This window comes from Nycticebus coucang, chromosome 1 (assembly GCF_027406575.1).
Source record: "Nycticebus coucang isolate mNycCou1 chromosome 1, mNycCou1.pri, whole genome shotgun sequence".
NCBI lineage: Eukaryota > Metazoa > Chordata > Mammalia > Primates > Lorisidae > Nycticebus > Nycticebus coucang.
In genome coordinates, this window is record NC_069780.1 from 174,168,577 (window position 1) to 174,190,006 (window position 21,430).

General features: G+C 32.4%; 1 protein-coding gene across 4 annotated transcripts in view; it reads left to right on the forward strand.

Moving 5' to 3' along the window:
- CDH9 (cadherin 9) overlaps nt 1–21,430 on the forward strand; it is a 168,481-nt gene that overhangs the window by 120,178 nt on the left and 26,873 nt on the right. Inside the window, exons 8-12 of one of the 4 annotated variants that reach the window (XM_053596483.1) lie at nt 10,943–11,079; nt 11,545–11,666; nt 15,592–15,709; nt 15,814–16,065; nt 20,182–21,209. In XM_053596483.1, the coding sequence (XP_053452458.1) occupies nt 10,943–11,079; nt 11,545–11,666; nt 15,592–15,709; nt 15,814–16,065; nt 20,182–20,669 (1,117 nt within the window). In that variant the 3' untranslated portion in view covers nt 20,670–21,209. Of the gene's footprint in view, nt 1–10,942; nt 11,080–11,544; nt 11,667–15,591; nt 15,710–15,813; nt 16,066–20,181; nt 21,210–21,430 lie in introns of those variants that run through there. The other 3 variants (XM_053596488.1, XM_053596480.1, XM_053596494.1) reach the window with 3 other exon arrangements.

The window sequence follows — 21,430 nt, forward strand, 5'->3', positions numbered from 1 at the left end:
TGTATTAGTTGATAAACTTTGGAATATTGATATCTCTGTTAAAAAATCACCACAATCAAGATAAGACACATGTCACTTACCTCTCAAGTTTCTGTGGTCCTTAGCAAGATCTTCGTCCCAGTCCAGAATTCAACTCCCTAACCATAGGTTTCTGCTTTCTGTAATAATAAGGCCATGTTTGACTTCTGCATTTATCAGGGTTACAATATGTAATAGAAAAGATAACGAATGTTATCAGTATGTAGAGTAAATCAGTATATAAAATTTTAATACATTTTTTCCCTTTCTTAAAATGTGTACACATTCTTGGGGCACCTTCTGTATTTGTGTGCATAAGTATTTGTGTCACTAAAGGCTTTCACTTCTCTTGAGTGAATACTTAGAAGTATTACCTGGCCTTATGGCCCACATAGGTTTAATATTTAAGAAATTAATCTAAAAATTTGTTCCCTCACATTTGTTTCAAATGAAAAAAAAAAAAGAAATTTACAGATTTTCCAAAGTAGGGGCCCGTTTTCTATTCTCACGAAGTTTGTATGAGGATTTTATTTACTCCCCGTCTTCACCAACACACGGTATGTCCTTGTTTTCACTTTTAGTCAGTATAATTAGCATGCAATAGTATCAGATATTATGTTGCTCAGGCTTTAAATTTTATTTCTCTTATGGCTGATGACATTAAACATTTTTCCTGTGTTTATATAACATCCATATATGCTCTTTGATGCATTATCTAGTCACATATTTACCTGTATTTTACAGGTTTGTTTACTTACAATTAAACTTGTATCTATACAATGGATACTTATTTACTTATTATTAAACTTCTATATATATATATATAATGTTCACTTATTACTACACTTGTATAGATAGAAAGGATACAGTCCTTTATCAAACATGACTTTCAGAAAGAAAGTTTTAATTATAATTAAAGAAAACATAGCAACTTTTTGAATATATTGAACCTTTGGTACCTAATTAAGGTAATCATATACTTATAAGTCATATTAAAAATCTATGATTCGTGTTAAGTCATTTATCTTAGTATGGTGTAAAGTCTGAATCACATTTCTTTTCTTTTTTGCATATTGATATCCAAAGTTTTCAGAATGCTTTGTTACAAAGACTGTCTTTTCTCCCTTGAGTTATTTATGCTAATTTGTTGAAAATTAGTTTAACTTTGGACTCTCACTTCTATTCCAATTATCTGTTTGTCTCTATTTGCAAAAATACTGCATTTTGTGTAACTTTATAAAAAGTCAGGAAATCAAGTAGTGTTTGTCCTCTAATTTTACTTTTTCTTATTTTAAAGTTGTTTGTTTTTCTAAACCCCTTTTGTTTTCATGTGGCAATTTCTACAAAGTTTTCCCCTGGGATTTTTATTGGGATTGTATTGAGTGTGTAAATATATGAATGCAGAATCAGCATCATAAAGACATTGAATATATCAACCTGCAAAATGTATCTCAGTTTGGGATTTTTTTTTTCAGTAACACATTGTACTTTGTTGTTTTATGTGTATAGGTCAAAATATCATTTTTCAGAATTACCTTAAGATTTTATACATATATATATATTAATGTTATACTTACATTGTTTTAATTTTAATTTCTGATTTTGATTTGTATTTATACATTCAAGTATTCTTTATATTAATTTTATATCCTACAACTTTGCTAAATTCACTGGTTAGTTCTAATAGACTATTTAATAGATTCCATGTTACTTTTTACAAAGATAATTCATTTTTAGAATATAGACAGATTTTTTTATTCCTTTTTAGTATGAATTCCATAGATTTATTTTTATTGCTTTATATTGCTGGCAAGAACCTCCAGAGCAATGTTTAAAAGAAATGGTAAAAGAAAAAAATTTTGCTTTTCTCTTTGTTTTTGGGGTTATTAGCCTTTGAACATATGATACACAGTATTTGTAGGTTTTTATTTAAAAAAAATCTTTTTTAGCCTTTGTGAAATTAAAGAAATTTTCTTCTAATCTCTGTGTTTTGACCATTGTTATCAAGAACAAAATTTGTATTTTGCAATTAGGATTTTTGTGTCTATTGAAATAACTGTATGGTTTTCTAAATTTTAAATTGTTTTTATCTATTTTTGAAACAATGTATAGTTCTGTATTTTTGGGAAAAAAATGACACCTAGTCACTTTTGTATCTATATTTATAAAACATATTCTTTTTGTTTTTTATAATTTTATTTTTTTATTAAGTCTTTTGTACATAGACCATAAATACATTTATGCCCATTTCAGTGTGTTGATTATTTGTACAAATTGGAGTACTTACATCATACTAATCAGCACAGCTTTCATCTCATTTATAGCATTAGGACATTTTTGTTCTACACATGATAGAACCAACTTACGCAGCAGTAAAAAAAAAATGGAGACTTTGCCTCCTTTATGTTTACCTGGATGGAGTTGGAAAATATTCTTCTTAGCAAAGTATCTCAGGAATGGAAAAAAAGTATCCAGTGTACTCAGTACTACTGTGAAACCAATTTATAACAACTCACACTTGCATACAAACATATTCTTATTATGAGAAATATGCTTTCGTTTTTCTATAATGTCTGTGTCTTAATTTGATATAATGAGGATGCTAGTGCATAGAATTCAGTAAAATATATAACACGCTCTTTTTCTCTATGTGTGTTATAGTTATAAAAAATAAATAAAAATTTTCCTTTAAGTGCAGCTTTAGATAAGTTTCACAATAGTCTGATATTATGTTTAAGTTTTGATTCATGTAGGAGACATACAGATGTGTCTTTCCTTATAACCATTTAACATTCTGTAACTTTTCATGAAAGTGTTTAGACCATTTCTTTTTAATGTGAGTACTGATACTGTTAAATTAATCATCTTGCTCCTTGTTTTCATATTTCCCAACCTACCCATAGTTTGCTCTTATTTTCTGCCATCTTTGGATTAATACCTTACGTTTTATTTCATTGGCCTTCACTTTTTGTCCTATTTGTTATTGCTTATTTTTATTTTTTCTGGGTATAAAATTTAGATCATTTTTCATCAGTACAGAAAAGATTTCACCCTGTACTTATTTTTTTTTTGTCTGCATGTAGTTGAATATTTGTTCTTTAGAATGCTTCTAATTTTATCACAGATTTTAAGCAATTTGATTATGATGTGCTTTGCCATGTACAGTATACTTCATTTCTTTTTGAAGTTCACTGAGCTTCCTAGATCCGTGAGTTTGTATCTTTTCTCAAACACAGGAAAACGTTGCTCACTGTCTCTTCAATATGCTTTTCCTTACATTCTGGTTCTTCAGGGAAATTAAGTATTATTATACTCGGTCCCCAAAAGTGGTAACATGATTTGGTGGTACCTTGTTATTTTTTTTTTCTGTTTCCCCTTTAGCATTTTTGAATTGATCACTTTCACCTTCATTTTCAGGTTCATTTATTTTTATTCTGCAATATCTAATCTGCTTTAATTTCTTTAAAAGTATGTTTCCACCTTACACTTTATAACTTTTTTAGAGATTAAGACGATCTGTGTATATTGTCTGTGTACATACATGCTTTATACCTGTGCCTAACATGCTCCGTCTTATAAAACAGATAGATAATAATTAAGTTAACTGATTACATATCATTGTCAGCTAACTCTAGGAACTGTGTAGTTTATGGATTGTTTTAAAAATTCTTTCTTTGCATTCTCATTTTCCTGCCTCTTTGCATGACTAATTTTTATTCGGTTACAGACATTGTGACTTTGATCATGTTTAAAATGGAATAGCTTTACATTTTTATGAATATGTTTGAGCTTTTATTTTACTCATTTGGATTTTATATTCATTTATTTGTGTACTCATTTATTTTTGAGATAGGGTTTTTCTTGGTTGCCTGGTATAGAGTGCAGCAGCTCCATCATAGTTCACTGCGTCCTTGAACTCCTGGGCTCAGGCAATCCTCCTACCTTAGCCTCCCAAATAGTTGGCACTATAGGCATGTGCACCTGACCAGACTAGTTTTATTTTTTTTAAGTTATTTTCACTTTCTTTTTCTATTTTTAATTATTATTGTTATATAATAGTTGTATATATTTATGAGCCATATATGTTTTGATACAGGTATATGATGTGTAATAACCAAATCAGGGTAACTTCCTTCTGATATGTGAATATGTTGTTTCAAACAGCTTCATTCTGTATGGATCTTGTTTTTCTGTTATATTAGGAGATCTTAGTCTAGGGCTAATTTTGTTCCATTAATCAAGCAAGAACTTTTCTGAGTGGTCTGCTGAAGTCCTTCAAATTATGGGGTCTTTCACTCTATCTGATGAGGGCTAGAATTATCCTCAATTTCAAAACATTCTACAACTATTCCAAGCTCTTACTTTTAGTCTCTGGTAATCTTTGTGATTGGTTACCTCTGTGATTTCTTGTTATCTGTTGCTTTTCATTTGCTCATACATACTCCGCTAAAGAGTTGAGTCAGATTCTCTTCAAATGTCTGTAGTTTCCTGCCTGGGAAACTTTATCTGCATTGCTTCCTCACAAACTACAGCCACATGGTCTCCCTGAACTGTCGGTACCATCTCCTCAGCCCAGGGAGATCGGCCATCTTTGTTTCCACTTCCTACACTGTAGAAATCTCCCTAGATGGAACCCTGGGACACTTTCAGAGATTCTCTCATTTCCCCGTTTCTCTTCTGGAGTTCTAACTTTGTTTTCTTATGTCCAGTACTGAAAAATTGTGATGGTGGGTTCAAACCCAGCCCCAGCCAAACTGCAACAAAAAAATAGCTGTGCATTGTGGCGGGCGCCTGTAGTCCCAGCTACTCGGGAGGCTGAGGCAAGAGAAAAGCCTAAACCCAGGAGTTGGAAGTTGCTGTGAGCTGTGACACCACAGCACCCTACCCAGGGTGATAAAGTGAGACACTGTCTAAAAAAAAAAAAAAAAAAAAAAAAATTGTGTATTTTGTTTATTGTTTAGGGTAGTATGATAAATCTAGAGCCTGCTTTATATCTTTGCCCAAAGAGAAAATTAAATATTTTCAAAATGTCCCTGCTTGTATAATTGTAGTAATTTGTTTTAGAAAGTATTGATGACACAGAAAGTTTTGAAGCAAATTAGACATCGCTACATGATATTCACTGTCATTTTAACTACTTTTTTTGCTCTGTATCTGATCATTTCCAGAGGATACAGTTTCAAAAAAGTAAAATTTCTGAGTTAAAGACTGATAGTTTCATTTACAACCTTGCTTCATAGAGTTTAAAAGTGACTGAAAATTTTTCAGTTCAAAACTCTCCCAGAAATATTTGCCTTGTTTAGGGTACTCGGGTATTGTGAGAAAAAACAATAAATTGTAGTATCACCTATAAAATCATCAAGAATTATGATAAGGAGAAGGGAACTACTGGGAGAAAAAAATTAATATCAAATTATATTCTTTATATTTTATCACCAATTCTGCCAACTTATAAGACCATACTTGACAATATAGCATATAAAATGATTTCTGTTAGCATATAAAAAGTATTCAAATGAAAAGGTTTTAGATAACCAGTTATAGTGTGATGAAAAAACAGAAATAATTTGATCACATTGCAACATTGTATCATGATGCTCTTTTGTTTGCTCTGATCAAATTTAGATAGATGACGGATCCCCAGAGCAGAAATATGCTGTGATAAGCATCATGGAGAAACATGTTTCCAGAGAATGACTGAGAACTAATTCTCATGCACCAGTAAATCTGTTCATCAAACCTATTTTCTGAAATACATCTGCCAGTAGCCAAATGTGATTATGGTTACAATTAGCGGCTGTTTGTCAGCTCCCTGCTTCACCTCATTAGTAATCACGGATCTCCAAAGTTACAGGGTTGATGATAACTTTACAAGTTCTGAAAGAACATGTCACCTGGTTTCATACATGTTTTATTTTTCACATAAAGTTCAATGATTTAGAAGAAATTGCTCCTATTTCTGTCGCATTGAAAAGTAATGAAACAAACTTGTTGGCTAGAGATTTAGATATGCCTCAATAATATGTACATGATTCCAACAAGAACTCGAACAAATGCATAAGTGCATTCAAATATGTCAGTATTTAGGTGTTTCTCTGAAATGTTCTTGATTTTACTGCAGAAGGTAAAAATTATAATAACCTTGTAATAGTATCACTAATCAATGAAAACATTGAAATTTTTCTTTCAAATAATTTCATTATACAGACAATATTCACTTTCTGAGGGGGACTAAAGGTATTATAATTCATAACAGCAGAAGAAACAATTTCTGAAAAACAGTAGTTTCAAAGAAAAGAGTAAGTGCATGTCCTAACCAGGCTGATTTAGTCAGTTGAAAAAATACTTACAATAAAGGAAAGGAAAAAGAGTGCTATTATGCTATATTTCTGCATATTACTGATTAGTTCTAGTGTGTTATTTATTTATATTTTGGGGTTTTTTTGTTTGTTTGTTTTTTCTTTTGGGACAGAGTCTCACTCTGTCAGCTAAGGTAGAGTGCTATGGCGTCATCATAGCTCACAGCAACCTCAAATTCTTGGGCTCAAGCAATCCACTGCTTGACCACCCAGAGGGCTGGGATTACAGGATTGTGCCACCTCACCTGGCCTTTAGTGTGTTATTTAGCTTATAATTTTTGTGCTATACAAAAATACAGGAATCTAATATTAGTTTGATTTTCAGTAATAAAACATAAAAGTGAAAAATAAAGAAATCAAAAATCAGAGATTAGCTTCTATGGGCTCAGTTCTCTTGTACTCTTTTTCCTGTGTTATTTGCTGCCTTTATGATTGGATCCTGTCTCTATGGAAGGTATTACACACACACACACACAAATTATGCCTCTGGCCTTTTTAAACTTGTTGTTGAACATTCAATGTAGAGAGATCAATAAAATATTGTTGAACTAGGCCATCTGCTGGGACATAAAGACAGTTTTGTTCTGTGTTGTGTTTATCAGGCTCTTTCTGGTCATTTGCTGTAATCCAAGGTATTTATTATTAATAGGTAAATCAAAATATTCCTATTCTGTGTTGAAAATAGAATTTTGGTTGCTGAATAAAAGAAAATTATCTCTGGGCTTTGATAAATTGTGAGACATCATTTGCACTGAGAAATTTTCTGCATATTGACATAGAAGTTTGCAATGTGAACAGTAAAGTGAGCTGTTTCTAAATTGTCCGTGATTCTCCTTCATGAGTTCTTAACATGAAAAACAGTGCCTCTCAAGGTTGTACTTAAGAAAAGGGCAGTGAGAAACTCAGGTCTATTTGACCCTAAATAAGCTACAAGACAGTCAAAGCTTGACTTTTACAATGTGGGAATTGTGAGCTATTCGTGTCATAGAAATCCCCAGGCTAAAATCTAGGGCAAGTAGCAACGCACACAGAAGGAAATTTTATTTTCTTCTTTGATCTTCAATGCAAGCAGTAGGAAGAAATCTGAGGTCTATTCAGGTAGAGCATATAATGGTTAACCATTGACCTTTCCAACAATGAAGAGAAATATTTACAGGTGAATATTGTGAATTGACTTCTATTCAACACATAGAGGTGGTTGCAGTCTTTTACTTCACTTTCTTTGTGTTTTAAGTTTGTCCTTAATCATAAACAGAATTTGGTGTATTAAAGGAAAATAAAAATTTAAAAATTATTTCCAATTATTTACTTTGCCTTTTTCTCACACACTTTGTACAGCAATTTGTACCCAGATGTACATACAGCTCACATTAGGAACTATATTGTAGGAGGCTTTACATTTATAAAAAGGAAACACAATATATTTTTGTTTCAGCAAGAGTACTAAATTTAATTTAGATCAATTAGCAATTGTGCTAAAGAGAAACATTAATATAACTGGCATCCTCAATTTGACTACGTTAACAGTTATGTTATAAATCTGATAATTGTCTGACAATGATTTATGGGCTAAAATCCAACGTAACATTTGTTTCTGGAAATGTAAATATTGTATTTTAAATATTATATGTTTATTTTTAAATCTAGCACCTTAATTATCCTTTATTGCCTTAGGATTTCCCATCCCAGAAGTATGCTACTCTTGGCCATGATTATTTGCCAAAGAACTCTTTCTCAATCTTCCAAGTGCTTTTTGTATCACCATGTAAGAAAATTTCAATAACAATTATTGAAAAAATAAGGACATACTATCATTTTCTTGTAGCTCTATTGTCCATTGTGCAACTCTCCTGAAGGACAACAAGGAAGTGACTGAGTTGGTTCCGTGTATCGGGAATGAGGTACAGAAAAGATCTTGAAACCAATTATATTTATAATATTTTTTTAGCATTTCCACTTTTGAGATATAAACCCAATACATTTTTTCACAAGGTCAAATAATCTCTTTGAAGCACTGTCTATGATTTGGAAATAGTTTTTTTACAAAGTTTAGCGGAAAATAAATCAGCAAACCACCTAGTGTACTATATGAAATTGTTAAAATTACTTTCAAGATCTGACTTTCCTTAATAGATCTCAGTTAAGAATAATTCCTATAATAATAGACCAAATCATATAATCATATACTCTTTATTAAAATAGTCCAAAAACAGATGAAACTTAGATTCTATATATTTTCATTCCATAATTAAAAAATTGCCAATGCTTAACAATATGCAGAAACCTACATATATACTACTTTTTTTGGTCAAAGCCGATGCCAAGTAGTGAATATATCATACATTTATAATGTGAACTGTAATTTTTCGCTTCATCAGCTCAAAATAAAGCTCGTTTGTTCAGTACCTTTAATGAGATACTTAGAAAAATGTGCACTAGAGCAGATGCTAATTAGTCTGTCAGCTGTCCTTCACTGGTGGCCCTTTTTATGTCCTCATTCTAACCCCTTTCTCTCAGAGTTAAAACCTTGCTATATAAAGTTTTGTCTATGGATCTACAACACAGGTGTTACTTAAGAGTTTTTTTAAAAAATGTAAAATCCCAGTCCACATACCAGACCTACTGAAGCACATTCTGTCTTTGACAAGAACTATGTTATTCATCTGAATGTCAATGTTTGAGAAGTACTCACCCTCTTACATAGTCAATTATAGACTCAGCAACAGAAATCTCAGAAAGATGTAAAAATATTAATTAGTACAGCATACCATGATCTAATGTAACTGAAGTGTTTTCATATAAACTAACATGTTTCAAAATTTTCACTTTGTAGTGTTGATTTTCTGTTGTGCATAATAAAATACCATAAATGCAGTGATGTGAAGCAACCCAAATCTATTCTTTTGCAGTTCTGTTAGTCAGAAGTTTGGTATGAGCCATGTTGGGCTAAAGTCAAGGTGTTGGTGTGGGCAGGGCCATATTCCTTGGCCCCGTGGACTCTAGAAGAATCATTTCTTTGCTCATTCAGATTATGAACATCGTTCAGTTCCTTGCAATGGGTGAGAGAATGTTCCTGTTTCTTTGCTGGCTGTCAGTGTAAAGACCATCCTTAGTTTCTAGAGGCTGCCAACATTCCTTGGCTTGCAGCTGCCTTTCTTCATCTTTAAAGCCAGAACGGAGGGTCAAGTCTTTGCACTCTCACTCTTCAAATTTTCTTCTTTTTTTTCTTTTATCTCATCTCTCTAAGCCACTTATCAGCCTTCTCATCTCACTTTTAAGGGCTCACATATTTAAATTAAGCACTTTGAGATAATGAAGGCTGTTTTCCCATTTCAATGTTTATTATTATTATTTTATTTTTTATAGATTTAGGGGATAAAATGTAATTTTTACGTGGATATAGTATGTAATGGTGAAGTTTAGGCTTTTAGTGTGATTATCAGCCCAGCTGTATACACTGTGCACAGTAATTTTTCATCCCACATCTGCCATTCATCCTCCCACCATGTCACCCTTCTGAGTCTCCAATGTCTAATTATTTCCTTCTACGTGACCTTGTATGCATTTTATTTAACTCCTACTTATAAGTAAGAACATGCAATATTTGACTTCATGTTTCTCAGCTCTTTATTTCAGTTAAGGCAATGTCCTGTTCTTTATCCATACTGCTCCAAAAGACATGATTTCATTTGATAGTTGGATAGTTAAATAGTATCCCATGGTATATGTATACTACATTTTCTTCATCCGTGATAAACACTTAAGTTGATTCCATATCTTTGCTTTTGTGAAAAGTGCTCAGATAAAAATACAAGTGCAGCTGTCATTTTGATGTAATGATTTTTTAACCAAACCTATTTTGCCATGCAAAATAACATAATTACAGGTTCTGGGGATTAGGGTATGGGCATGCTTGGGAGAGAAGACATTACTTTACCGAACAGAGTAATACAAAGCTACTTATGATGATATTTTCCTTATCCAGCCCTAATGAGAAAGTCACAGTGAATATGACATTGCACTTTTATTCAAAATATATTGGAGGGATAAACTAGAAGACCTTAATTCAGGTGACATGTTCCTTGACTAGCAAGCCTTTCAAGTGCAGTACACTTTACAGTAATTTTCTTTATATTCACTCATAATCATAATGGTCTCCTTGGATGCAGTTATATTATTTAAAAACATATTTATGAATGTATGAATTGCTATCAATTCTATCAAATTTAATATGGCTGTTTAATATGTCTCAAGCATGACAATAGGCAAGTGATAGGACAAATGAACCAAGTATCACTTAGAAACTCACTAAAAAGCTGTCACAGGATTCAGTAGTATAAATAATGACTCCATACACATAACCATAGAATAATAACAATGACAACAGCCCAACATATCAAATTACTTAAGAATAGATTCTGTGAAATACAAATTCAAGAAAGTTATCAGCATTTTGAATTCTACATCTTTGTCATATTATTGTGGAAAATGACCAAGACTTAAAAATGGTAGGAGAATTAATAATCTTAAATAATACCTAGATTTGTGAGTCTCTTTTCTGACAGATACTCAGTTGATCGGCATACTGATATGGATCGTATTTTCAGTATCAACTCAGAAAATGGCTCTATTTTCACATTGAAGCCCCTTGACCGGGAATCTTCCCCTTGGCACAACATCACCATAACAGCCACAGAAATAAGTAAGTTGGAGCTACGTTCATCTGAACACACTGTCTTTCACCAAAGAGGTAAAACGGTGTCATGAAGTAGACTCTTCCTTCAGTGGAATGATGGTTTGCTTTGCAAGATCTTAGAGAAATTATTGAGTATCAATCTACTTTTAAATTCTCTCAAGAATATCAAATGATTATTCATTTCAAACATGATTTTCTTTTACACCTTATAATATGATAGAAATAAAATTTAACATCATACAAATTGTTTCAGTAATTATCTAGTACAAATAATACTTCATTCTCAATCACACTTTCCTCAATTTTATTGTACTTTTAATTAGACTGTGTAGCAGAACTGGGATATTCATCTGTAATCCAGTTGAGAAAAAGAATGCTACAAAAATGATCTATGCTCAGCTACAAATGTGGCAAGTGATTCACTCCTTCTCGCTAAATGAGACTGAAACCTTACCCATGTTCTCTTTACAGATAATCCAAAACAAACTAGCCATATTCCTGTCTTCATCAGAATTCTAGATATAAATGACCATGCTCCAGAATTTGCTATGTACTATGAAACATTTGTTTGTGAAAATGCGAAACCTGGGCAGGTAAATAAAATTACTGTAAGTTTTTTCTTTAAAAAAAAATTATTTTGGGTGGCGCCTGTGGCTCAGTCGGTAAGGCGCCGGCCCCATATACCGAGGGTGGCGGGTTCAGGCCTGGCCCAGCTGAACTGCAACCAAAAAATAGCTGGGCATTGTGGCGGGCGCCTGTAGTCCCAGCTACTCAGGAGGCTGAGGCAGGAGAATCACTTAAGCCCAGGAGTTGGAGGTTGCTGTGAGCTGTGTGAGGCCATGACACTCTACCGAGAGCCATAAAGTGAGACTCCGTCTCTACAAAAAAAAAAAGAAAAAAACAAAAAAGAAATTATTTTTACAAAAGCAAATGACATTGCATCACTTTATTTGCATAATTTCTGTATAACTATTTTTATTACTCCTTATCATCTATGTAATCCCCTTACCAAAGAACTCACAGTGATATTATAAAGACTTTTAAAATTGATGTAGTGAGTATAATTATATGCTTTAATTTATGTACCAAGTATATAATGAATATCACGTAGGTAAAAAGCTCTTACTGGATACATAATTATGCTGATGCTGAGTTATATTCACTAAAATAGTGGAAATACATCATTGAATAAATTCAATAAATTTTATTATTTTATTAAATAATAAAATAAATAAATAATAAAATTCAATGAAGTATCAAAATTAGTTTCTTTTATGTTAAAATAAATAAAATCCCAATTTTTCCCTCAAATGAATTTTAACACTTTTAATATCTTAGGAGAATTTGGTTTGATGTAAGTGATATTTTGTTTATGATTTTTAATTTATCATGTCATTGAAATTTTTACTAAAAATGTAAGGATTGCCAAGTCCCTTTACAAAGTAATTTTTCAAATATATACAAATTAATTTTAAACAAGTGCAGAATATGTTCATCTTTAACAAAAATCTGTTGTCCAACAACTGCACAAATTTTACCAAATATAATTTAATCAGTTATTTATATATTTCTTTAAGGAAAAAGTAGGCCTATATTAAGAATCATCTATTGTTCTACCATGTGTTATTCACTGTGGAAAATAGAGGGAAACACATAGTCTGCATTCCAGTGAAGAGTGTGGAGTCAATGTTTGTGCCCTCCTCAAACTGCAGATCTGTCCCCGAGTGTGGTTGTATTTGGAAATAATTAAGGTTAATTGAAACAATAAGGGAGAACCCTGATAGAGTCAGGCTAATGTAAAAAGATCATGTGACCCCTCCCTTCCCCAACTGCCGGGTTCATGATCTGAGGAAACGCCATGTGATAGTACTCAAGGGAGAAGGCTGCAATTGGAAAGGCAGAAAGAGAGCCCGGGTGACCGTGCTGGCACCTTGCATTGACCTTCCATGGTCCGGATCTGTGAGAAAATGCACTTCTGTCATTTAAGCCACCCGGTCTATGGGATTTTGTCATGGCAGCCCAGCTGACTAAAATAGAGATACATACCAAATTTGGCTTACTTACACAAAAATGCAACTTATATTTTTTTCTTTTTGCCAACATAGAGTATTATTTAGATTTTAAAAACCCACATTTTTCTTTTTCACTTAGCAACAGTCAATGGGGATAATCTTAATCTAGTAAATGGCTATTTTTAATTTGATCCTTAATTTTCATAGCGGCTACATGTTAATTAACTTATTCCACCACTCTCCTGTTTACGGACATTTGATTTATCAACAAAATGTTTTTCTAGCAGGCAGTCCTATAATGAGCATTATAATACATTATGTTTGTTTCCTACTGTGTATTATTTTACTTTGATATAATTGTTAAAGTAGAAATAATTAAACTTTATGTATAAACACTAGTAGATCCTGCCAAACCAAATAATTCTCAAAATATGGCACAATTCAATGACACTCCCACCAAATACATATGATTGCCTACTTCTTTGGATGACTCTAGACTTTCAATGTCTGCCAATATGCAAATATCTCGCAATAATTTTAGTGCAAATTCTATCAAATTCACTGAAGTTGAACATTTATTTCATAATTCTTTGGCTTTTGTTCCTTTAAATGTTAATACCTGCATCAGTTTCCTGAGGCTGCCAGGACAAATTACCACAAACTAGATGACTTAAAACACATGTTTTTTTTCGTCGCAGTTCTGGAGAAGTTTAAAGTCAACGTGTCAGTAGGGTATGTTCTCTCTGAAAGTTCTGGGAGAGTCTCTTTCCTTGCCACTTCCCATCTTCATGTGGTTGCTGGAAATCTTGGCATTTCTTGGATTATGGACCAATTACTCCAACCTGTGCCTCCATCCTTGCATGGCTTTCTTCTCGTATCTGTTTCTCTGTCTGAATTTGCCTCTTATGAGGATTCCAGTCGTGGAATTAGCACACTCCCTAATCCAAATGATGCCATTTTAAACTGATGACCTCTGCAAAGTACCTAATTCCAAATGTGGTCTCATTCACAGGGTCAGGACTTGACTATATTTTGGGGGGAGACCCACATCGACGTACAGTAGCTTATGTATATTCTTTACTCACTATTATATGCTTACCTTTTATTAAGTTTGTGAATTATTGATATGTGTTAATATTTGATAAAGTATAATAGATATTAACGAATTTTGATTATTTTAAAATATTTCTGTTATCTCATACAAATTAACAAAGTTGAAAATCAAATGCAATACATATTAAGATACTGATTTATCTACCTACAAACTATGTTTATAGCAGACCTTATTATGTCAAGAAGTCAAAGAGTCACATGATCAAAGGACTGTGTTTTATGATTTAAAATATTACTATAAATTTGATTTGGAGGAGATCAGGAGGTCACACAAGAATATCAATTTATTATATATTTTTCTTATACTTTAATTTTCCATAGAAAAAATGTTTGAAGTATGTATTAATCATCACAAATTATCAGAAGCACTGTATAACAAAATGTATCATTACATGTCAGTCTGTTAAGTATAATATTAAAGTGAACAAGGTATCAACGAGTGAATCTGAAGGTTAGTATGATTAAAGAAAGCTCACAATTGTATACTACAACACTAAATTAAGCTACTGTGAAATTCCAGTAATAACTCACTACAGAATGTTGGACCATGATACCTGGAAGTGGTGCTGCCATTTAATTTTAGAGAAGAGACAGCTAAACGTGAGGGTGATTAAATGACTGATTTCAGATCACGCAGACGGCAAGCAGGCCAGTGACAGCTTCGTGCTTTTTTCTCTATAAAATGCTCAATGGAATTTTTTCTGTCCAACATGTTGTTTGAGGTTTTACCTTCCACTACGATACACTTCTGACTTACACGGAGCTCAGCCAACAGGGCTCTAATTTTGAAACTTCAACACTGACTTTACAAAACTTTATAAGTATTTCTTTGGACATCTATTTATGCAAAAACCATAAAAGAAAAGGAATGAATTGGAATAAAATATGTAGTATAACTGTAGTAATGTGTCTGTAGCTTTAAAATATCTTCCTTCTGATAGTACATGAAGAATTATTCAATTTTCCAAAATTGCATTAATAGTATTCTTAATGTATAGGAGTGGTTAGGCTAAGCATTATTATTTTTAAAAATTCACCTCTTATGATCTTTGCTTATGAGAAATTATTTTCCAGTGGAAGTCGATTGGTAACCAGGTAATAATAAAACAGACTAGTGCCTTATAACGAAGTTAAACTAGTAGAGTTGATGGAGTCACTAAATTTTTCTTAGGGTGGACAGAAAGCAGTGATGCACCCAGATGCCCTGAAAACTAATACTTGATTTCTCATTATTATTTAAATAAGTTGCCTAAGACAAAACCATAAAAAAATCCTTGACATAATTTTCTAAAATTGACATGTTTTGGTTCTTCCACCGTACTGATATATTTAAAACACACATCTTTAAGACGGTGAGTTGCTTTTGGTTTAAGTTAATTAATTTTGGTTTCAGTTGATTCAGACTGTCAGTGTCATGGACAAGGATGATCCTCCCCGAGGTCACAAATTCTTCTTTGAACAAGTGCCGGAATTTCCTCTCAATCCCAACTTTACGATTGTAGACAATAAAGGTATAGAACATTTCTAAAACTAAAAATTATAAGAACTTACGATGCAAAATTAAAAACAAATGTGAAGGGTTTTGTTGTTGTTTTAACTTTCGTTTTTCCCCCAGATAATACAGCAGGAATCATGACTCGAAAGGATGGGTACAGTCGCAACAAAATGAGCACCTATCTACTGCCAATTTTAATCTTTGACAATGATTATCCAATTCAAAGCAGCACTGGCACGCTTACTATCCGGGTGTGTGCCTGTGATAACCAAGGAAACATGCAGTCCTGCACGGCAGAGGCCTTGATCCTCTCGGCTGGCCTGAGCACGGGAGCTCTCGTCGCCATCCTGCTCTGTGTCCTCATACTACTTGGTAAGTGCTGCCCCTCAGAAGGCTCTTCGACTATCTGAATTCTCCCTCTCAGTGCCCAGGGATCGTGCACAGCACTCCTCTCCATAGCTAACGATGGAAAATTATTACTTTGTATTAAAGTGGTTCTCTAGGTTAGGAAAAAATTTCAAATTTTTGCATGTGGGGATAGACTTAGCTTTCCAGAGATAAAGAAGCAAAGATATAAAAATGCAGTACGCATATATATATACATATATATATATTTTTTTTGTATTTCAGAACATTAGGGGTACACGTTTTGTTTTCATACTTTTTTTTTTTTTTTGCACAAATTAGGCTAATGTTCTAAGTGTGCACTGTACCTGGTAGGTGTGAATGCTACTTCGGTGATATATTCTACACCATTAGTATTATATCTTGGACCAGTTATGGTCACTGTTCTAAGTATATTTGATTTAATAACTGATTGAATCTTTATATTAACTTCATAAGGTAAACCCTCCTACCCAAAGGCTAAATAAGTTGCCCAAAGTCATTCGTTTAGAAAGTGTTTTAGTTAGCATTTAAATGCAGGTTATTCTATTTCAGAATCCTCCTGTTCAATATGAATAACGACTTTACAAATGACATTACCACGTATACTACATTATATATATACACACACATATGTATCTATGTAATATATATCTCAAATGTGACAGTAAATGAAACATGTTTTACCCATAGAACTTATTAAACTTATTATCTATAGGGGTAATAAACCAAATTATAATGTAAAAATTAACTTTTTAAAATGTCACTTATGGCACTATGGTCATATCATGTGTAGCTTTCCAATATTTTGTAACTGAAGTTATGTTCCCAGTAGCAAATGTTTTATTTGAGCATGCACTAACAGGACAACAATTTAATTCAATTAAAAAGTTGTTCCACTGTAAAACATTCCAAAACAGATTGGTTCCATCAAATATTCATCCAAACTGCTATGCTTGGGGCAGGAGAGCTAGCCAAATTTATGTTCTAATGCTCATATGTGCTGGCTTCCACTCATTGCAAATCCTTTCAGCTATCTGGATGAAATCCCTTTGGCCAGATATCCTTACAGGACTTCGGTGGGGGATTGATGGAAAGTGAAGGAAAAACATTTGTCTCAGTTAAAGTGATCCAACTATTTAGAAAAACATTTTCTCAGAGAGGTTTAGAGCATACACACAACTACCACAACTATCAGCAGTTCTCACCTCCACCTGCTGCTTGAGTTCAACTCCTGTGTAAAGTACTTTTTGTTTCCGTATGGAGATTAAAATTTGGCTTGCCCTTTTAGGTAGGTGCTACGGATTTCATATTGTTTTATTTTCTCAGAGAGTTCTACTTTCCTAATTTAGAACATGAAAATAAATAGATGGCAATTTGGTTTTTAAAAGTTCTATATTAATGTAATACTAAAACACTCAAAGACATTTATGCATGACAGAGGAAACAAAAGGCTCCTCCCAAATAAGTTTAGAAATTGTCAAACTAAATTCAATAACAATTTCCTCTAAAATATATACTAATAGGTGTTGTCTTTCCCGCTGAGAATACTTTTCTTCCTTGAGTAATATAGAAAGCACACATTTCTTCTTTTCCATCTTCCAAATTTTTTTACTGAATGTGGAGCAATTTTTTATTATTTTAGTTGAAATTGTTAATAATTTAGAAAGTTTAATTATCAAAGTCACTACAACATTCTTATGTCTTTATAGTAATGGCTTGAATTATTTATTGCCTTTCATTAAGAGAGTTTGCTTCTTAGCAAAATAGCAACATAGCATGGACAATAATATTTTAAATTCACTTTAGTAATACATATCAAGTTAATGTAGTTCTTGCTTTATATCTTCAGAAAATTAGGGCAGGGCTTTTCAAATGTTATGTTTTCTAAGGATAACTTTGGTAGTCTGATGAAGCTTATGACTTATTCAGAATAACAATTTAAATGGATAAGTGAAATATATAAGCCAAAAAGGCAATACACAAATTAAGGCAAAAACAAAAATCAAAATGTTTGATTATTAAATCATGGATTTTATGTTCTAGTACAAACATAAAGGTAGTTTGCAATATCTGTTAGACCGTAAGGCATTGTAAAGTGCTCGTGATTTGCATTAGTTTAATAGTCACATATAACGCCACTATCACCGTAGTTTATAATGATATTCCTAGTAGAAAGAAATGGAAAAGTGAAGCTGCAGATTAGTTAAAATAAGGCTGCACTTTTTTCCATTTCTTATCATAGACCTTTCCAAATTGTATTCACAGTTATTACCTCAATCTAGGAAATGATCAGATAATTTTGACTTAGCAGAAGAGAAAAAACTTAGAACTGTGCTAAGGTCCATTTTTTGGAATTAGTAGACGTATATTTGCTAAAGGATGCTTAAAATAACTCAAGCGTTATTATTTTATTTATTAAAAATAGATAACTATAAATTTAATATTAAATTTGTAAAGAAACCCTTTTTTTCTAATTTGTGGCTAAACTTCTGTGGATGTGGACTTAATTAATCTTATGTTCATCATTTAGTAGAAGAAATTATGAATGTCATTTTTACTGAATAGTTTTGTAAAAATGTCTTCATGATGATCCTGAATATAGCTCATTACCCAAAGTCCATTTTGTAGAGGTTAACTGAAGAGGCCTTTAATCATCTTTATAAAAATATTTCTATCAACTAGTAAGTGGAGGAAAGTGTGCTGGCCAATATGAAAATAACATTGGACCTGCCGTTAGTGTAGTTACAGGGTGCTTAAGGGTCATGTTGAAGTGTAAGCTCAATGTAAATGAATTTGCTTTGTGAAATCTCCATACAAAAATTGAGAAAAAAGGAATATGAAATTTTTAAGCCAACATTTTTCTCATTTTCTATAAAAAATGAATAATATTGACAAACATTTAAGTGCTTTAAAGTAAAAGGAACATTGTTTTTATATTTCCCCTGTAATGTTCAAGTGTGTTTTGGAGAAATTTTCTTGATTTAATGCTTACATTTATTACATACAAAATTAATGACTTGACCCTTTTCAATGGAAGATTTATATATTGGAACCCACATTTTTCTTCTTTTTTTAACAAATATATTTTATTAATTGTAACATGAATTTATTAGGAAATGGTTTATTAACAAATATATGTATAATAATTTGAATTGCAGTACTCTAATAAAAAATAAGAAAATATACTATTTAGGGAGAAGTTCGCTAATAACTTTTTTTAATTTTTAATTTTTTAATGTTTTTTTCTTTCTTTCTTTTTAATTTAATTTTATTGTTATTATTATTTTTTGCAGTTTTTGGCCGGGGCTGGGTTTGAACCTAATTAATTTTTTAGAATACACATAGAACAATAAAAACAGTACAAGAAATAATAAGGAATAGTTAATATCTCAGTCCAAAAGCTTAAATATATCTGTGAAAGTTAAGAAAGTCCTCATTAACAAGATAATATCTGAGTTGTCTTATAAGATGATAAGTATAAGTTAAAGATGAGTTTGAGATGAGTATTTTATGTTGTAGCTTTTAGAGTTATATTTCATAATTTTAAGCAAGCTTTCAAAATCAGTCCATTAAAGGAATAGAAGATATGAGAATGGATAAAATCAGTACATCATATGTATTTATGTGTGTGTACGCACAGAATCTGTTTTTAATGTATACACATAAGTATAATGTATTTGTATATGAGTAATGCAGATATCCCCTTGAGTGTTGAAGAAATATTCAATAAGGGCTCAATTTCGCTGGAAACATTAATGATTAGAGCTTTAGCCTTTTTATATTGGAAACCAATATTTGGAAAATATGAAGCGTCAGCTAATTGAATTTGGCTAAATGTGATAATAATAATTGAAGGAAACTTTTTCAATGCTAGAGGCCCGTAAGAGGGTATTTCTTGAAAGGAAATTAATGACACTGTTAGACCTGCTCTTTTATCAATGTGGTGCATCCAGTGATTGGCGGAGGGACTCTGTGTGTGTACAGCATAGTTACTCGCTTCATTCAATCAGTCTGACTCCCACCCCACCACACAAACTTCACACACAATTCAGTTTCATCCCGAATCATGAATCCCACCATCTTCTCATTCTTTATTAACAGTTTTAGTCGTGCTGTTTGCTGCCTTGAAGAGGCAAAGAAAAAAGGAACCTCTGATAATTTCTAAAGACGACGTCCGGGACAACATTGTCACCTACAACGACGAAGGCGGTGGGGAGGAAGACACCCAGGCTTTTGACATTGGCACCTTAAGGAATCCAGAAGCGAGAGAAGACAGCAAACTTAGACGAGATGTTATGCCTGAAACTATTTTTCAGATAAGGAGGACTGTGCCTCTGTGGGAAAATATTGATGTACAAGATTTTATTCATCGAAGATTAAAAGAAAACGACGCAGACCCGAGCGCGCCTCCTTACGATTCTCTGGCGACATACGCCTACGAAGGGAACGATTCCATAGCAGATTCGCTCAGTTCCTTAGAATCTCTAACTGCTGATTGTAACCAAGATTATAATTACCTCAGCGACTGGGGGCCTCGCTTTAAAAAACTGGCTGATATGTATGGGGGTGATGATAGTGACAGAGATTAAGTTTATTGTGTGATTTGATCAATACCAGAGGAAATACTGTCTATGGTACCCGAATGAGTGGCCGGTATTCTCTTCTTTGCAGGAAACTTTTCAAAAATCACAATTACGAACAATACATAGGTGTTGTCTTAGTAAGTGTTTGCTTACTCAGTAACTTTTCGTGAATGAATACAAATGACATAGATTTTATTAATAAAAGTAATAATAACCAGTTCACCCTCTTTGCCTAAGAATCTCGGAAGAAAAGTATTATCAAATCAATACTCAATAAAAATATTTAAAAGGCTTTTTGTGCCTTTTATTAGCTATTAAGAACTTTATAAATGATTTCTTAACTTTCAGTCATCTTTATTATTAAATTAAAAATTGTGCAACTGCTTTGTAAATTAATATGGAAAAGATTGATCCTTAATGAAATAGGAATGACTATTACTGCCATATTTATTTAGTTGAAGAATGTCTTTGTGTTAATTCATTCATATTTTTATAAATGTATATTTATATTTTTGTATTTTTTGAAATAAACTGATATTTATAAAAATTTTGTTTTATTTAATTCCTAGAGGATGTTCTGATCTCACCTATAACAGGAATGTTTTACATCTTGTAAAACATGATTTACTCAGGGAAAAAGCAGTTAAGAACCTACTGCATGGGATTTGGAACTAAACTGTAGTGAAACTATAAAAGAGCTTTAGTACAAATGGTTATTTTTCTGTTTGAATCATTTAAATATGGATAAATGTTTATTGATCTAGTGA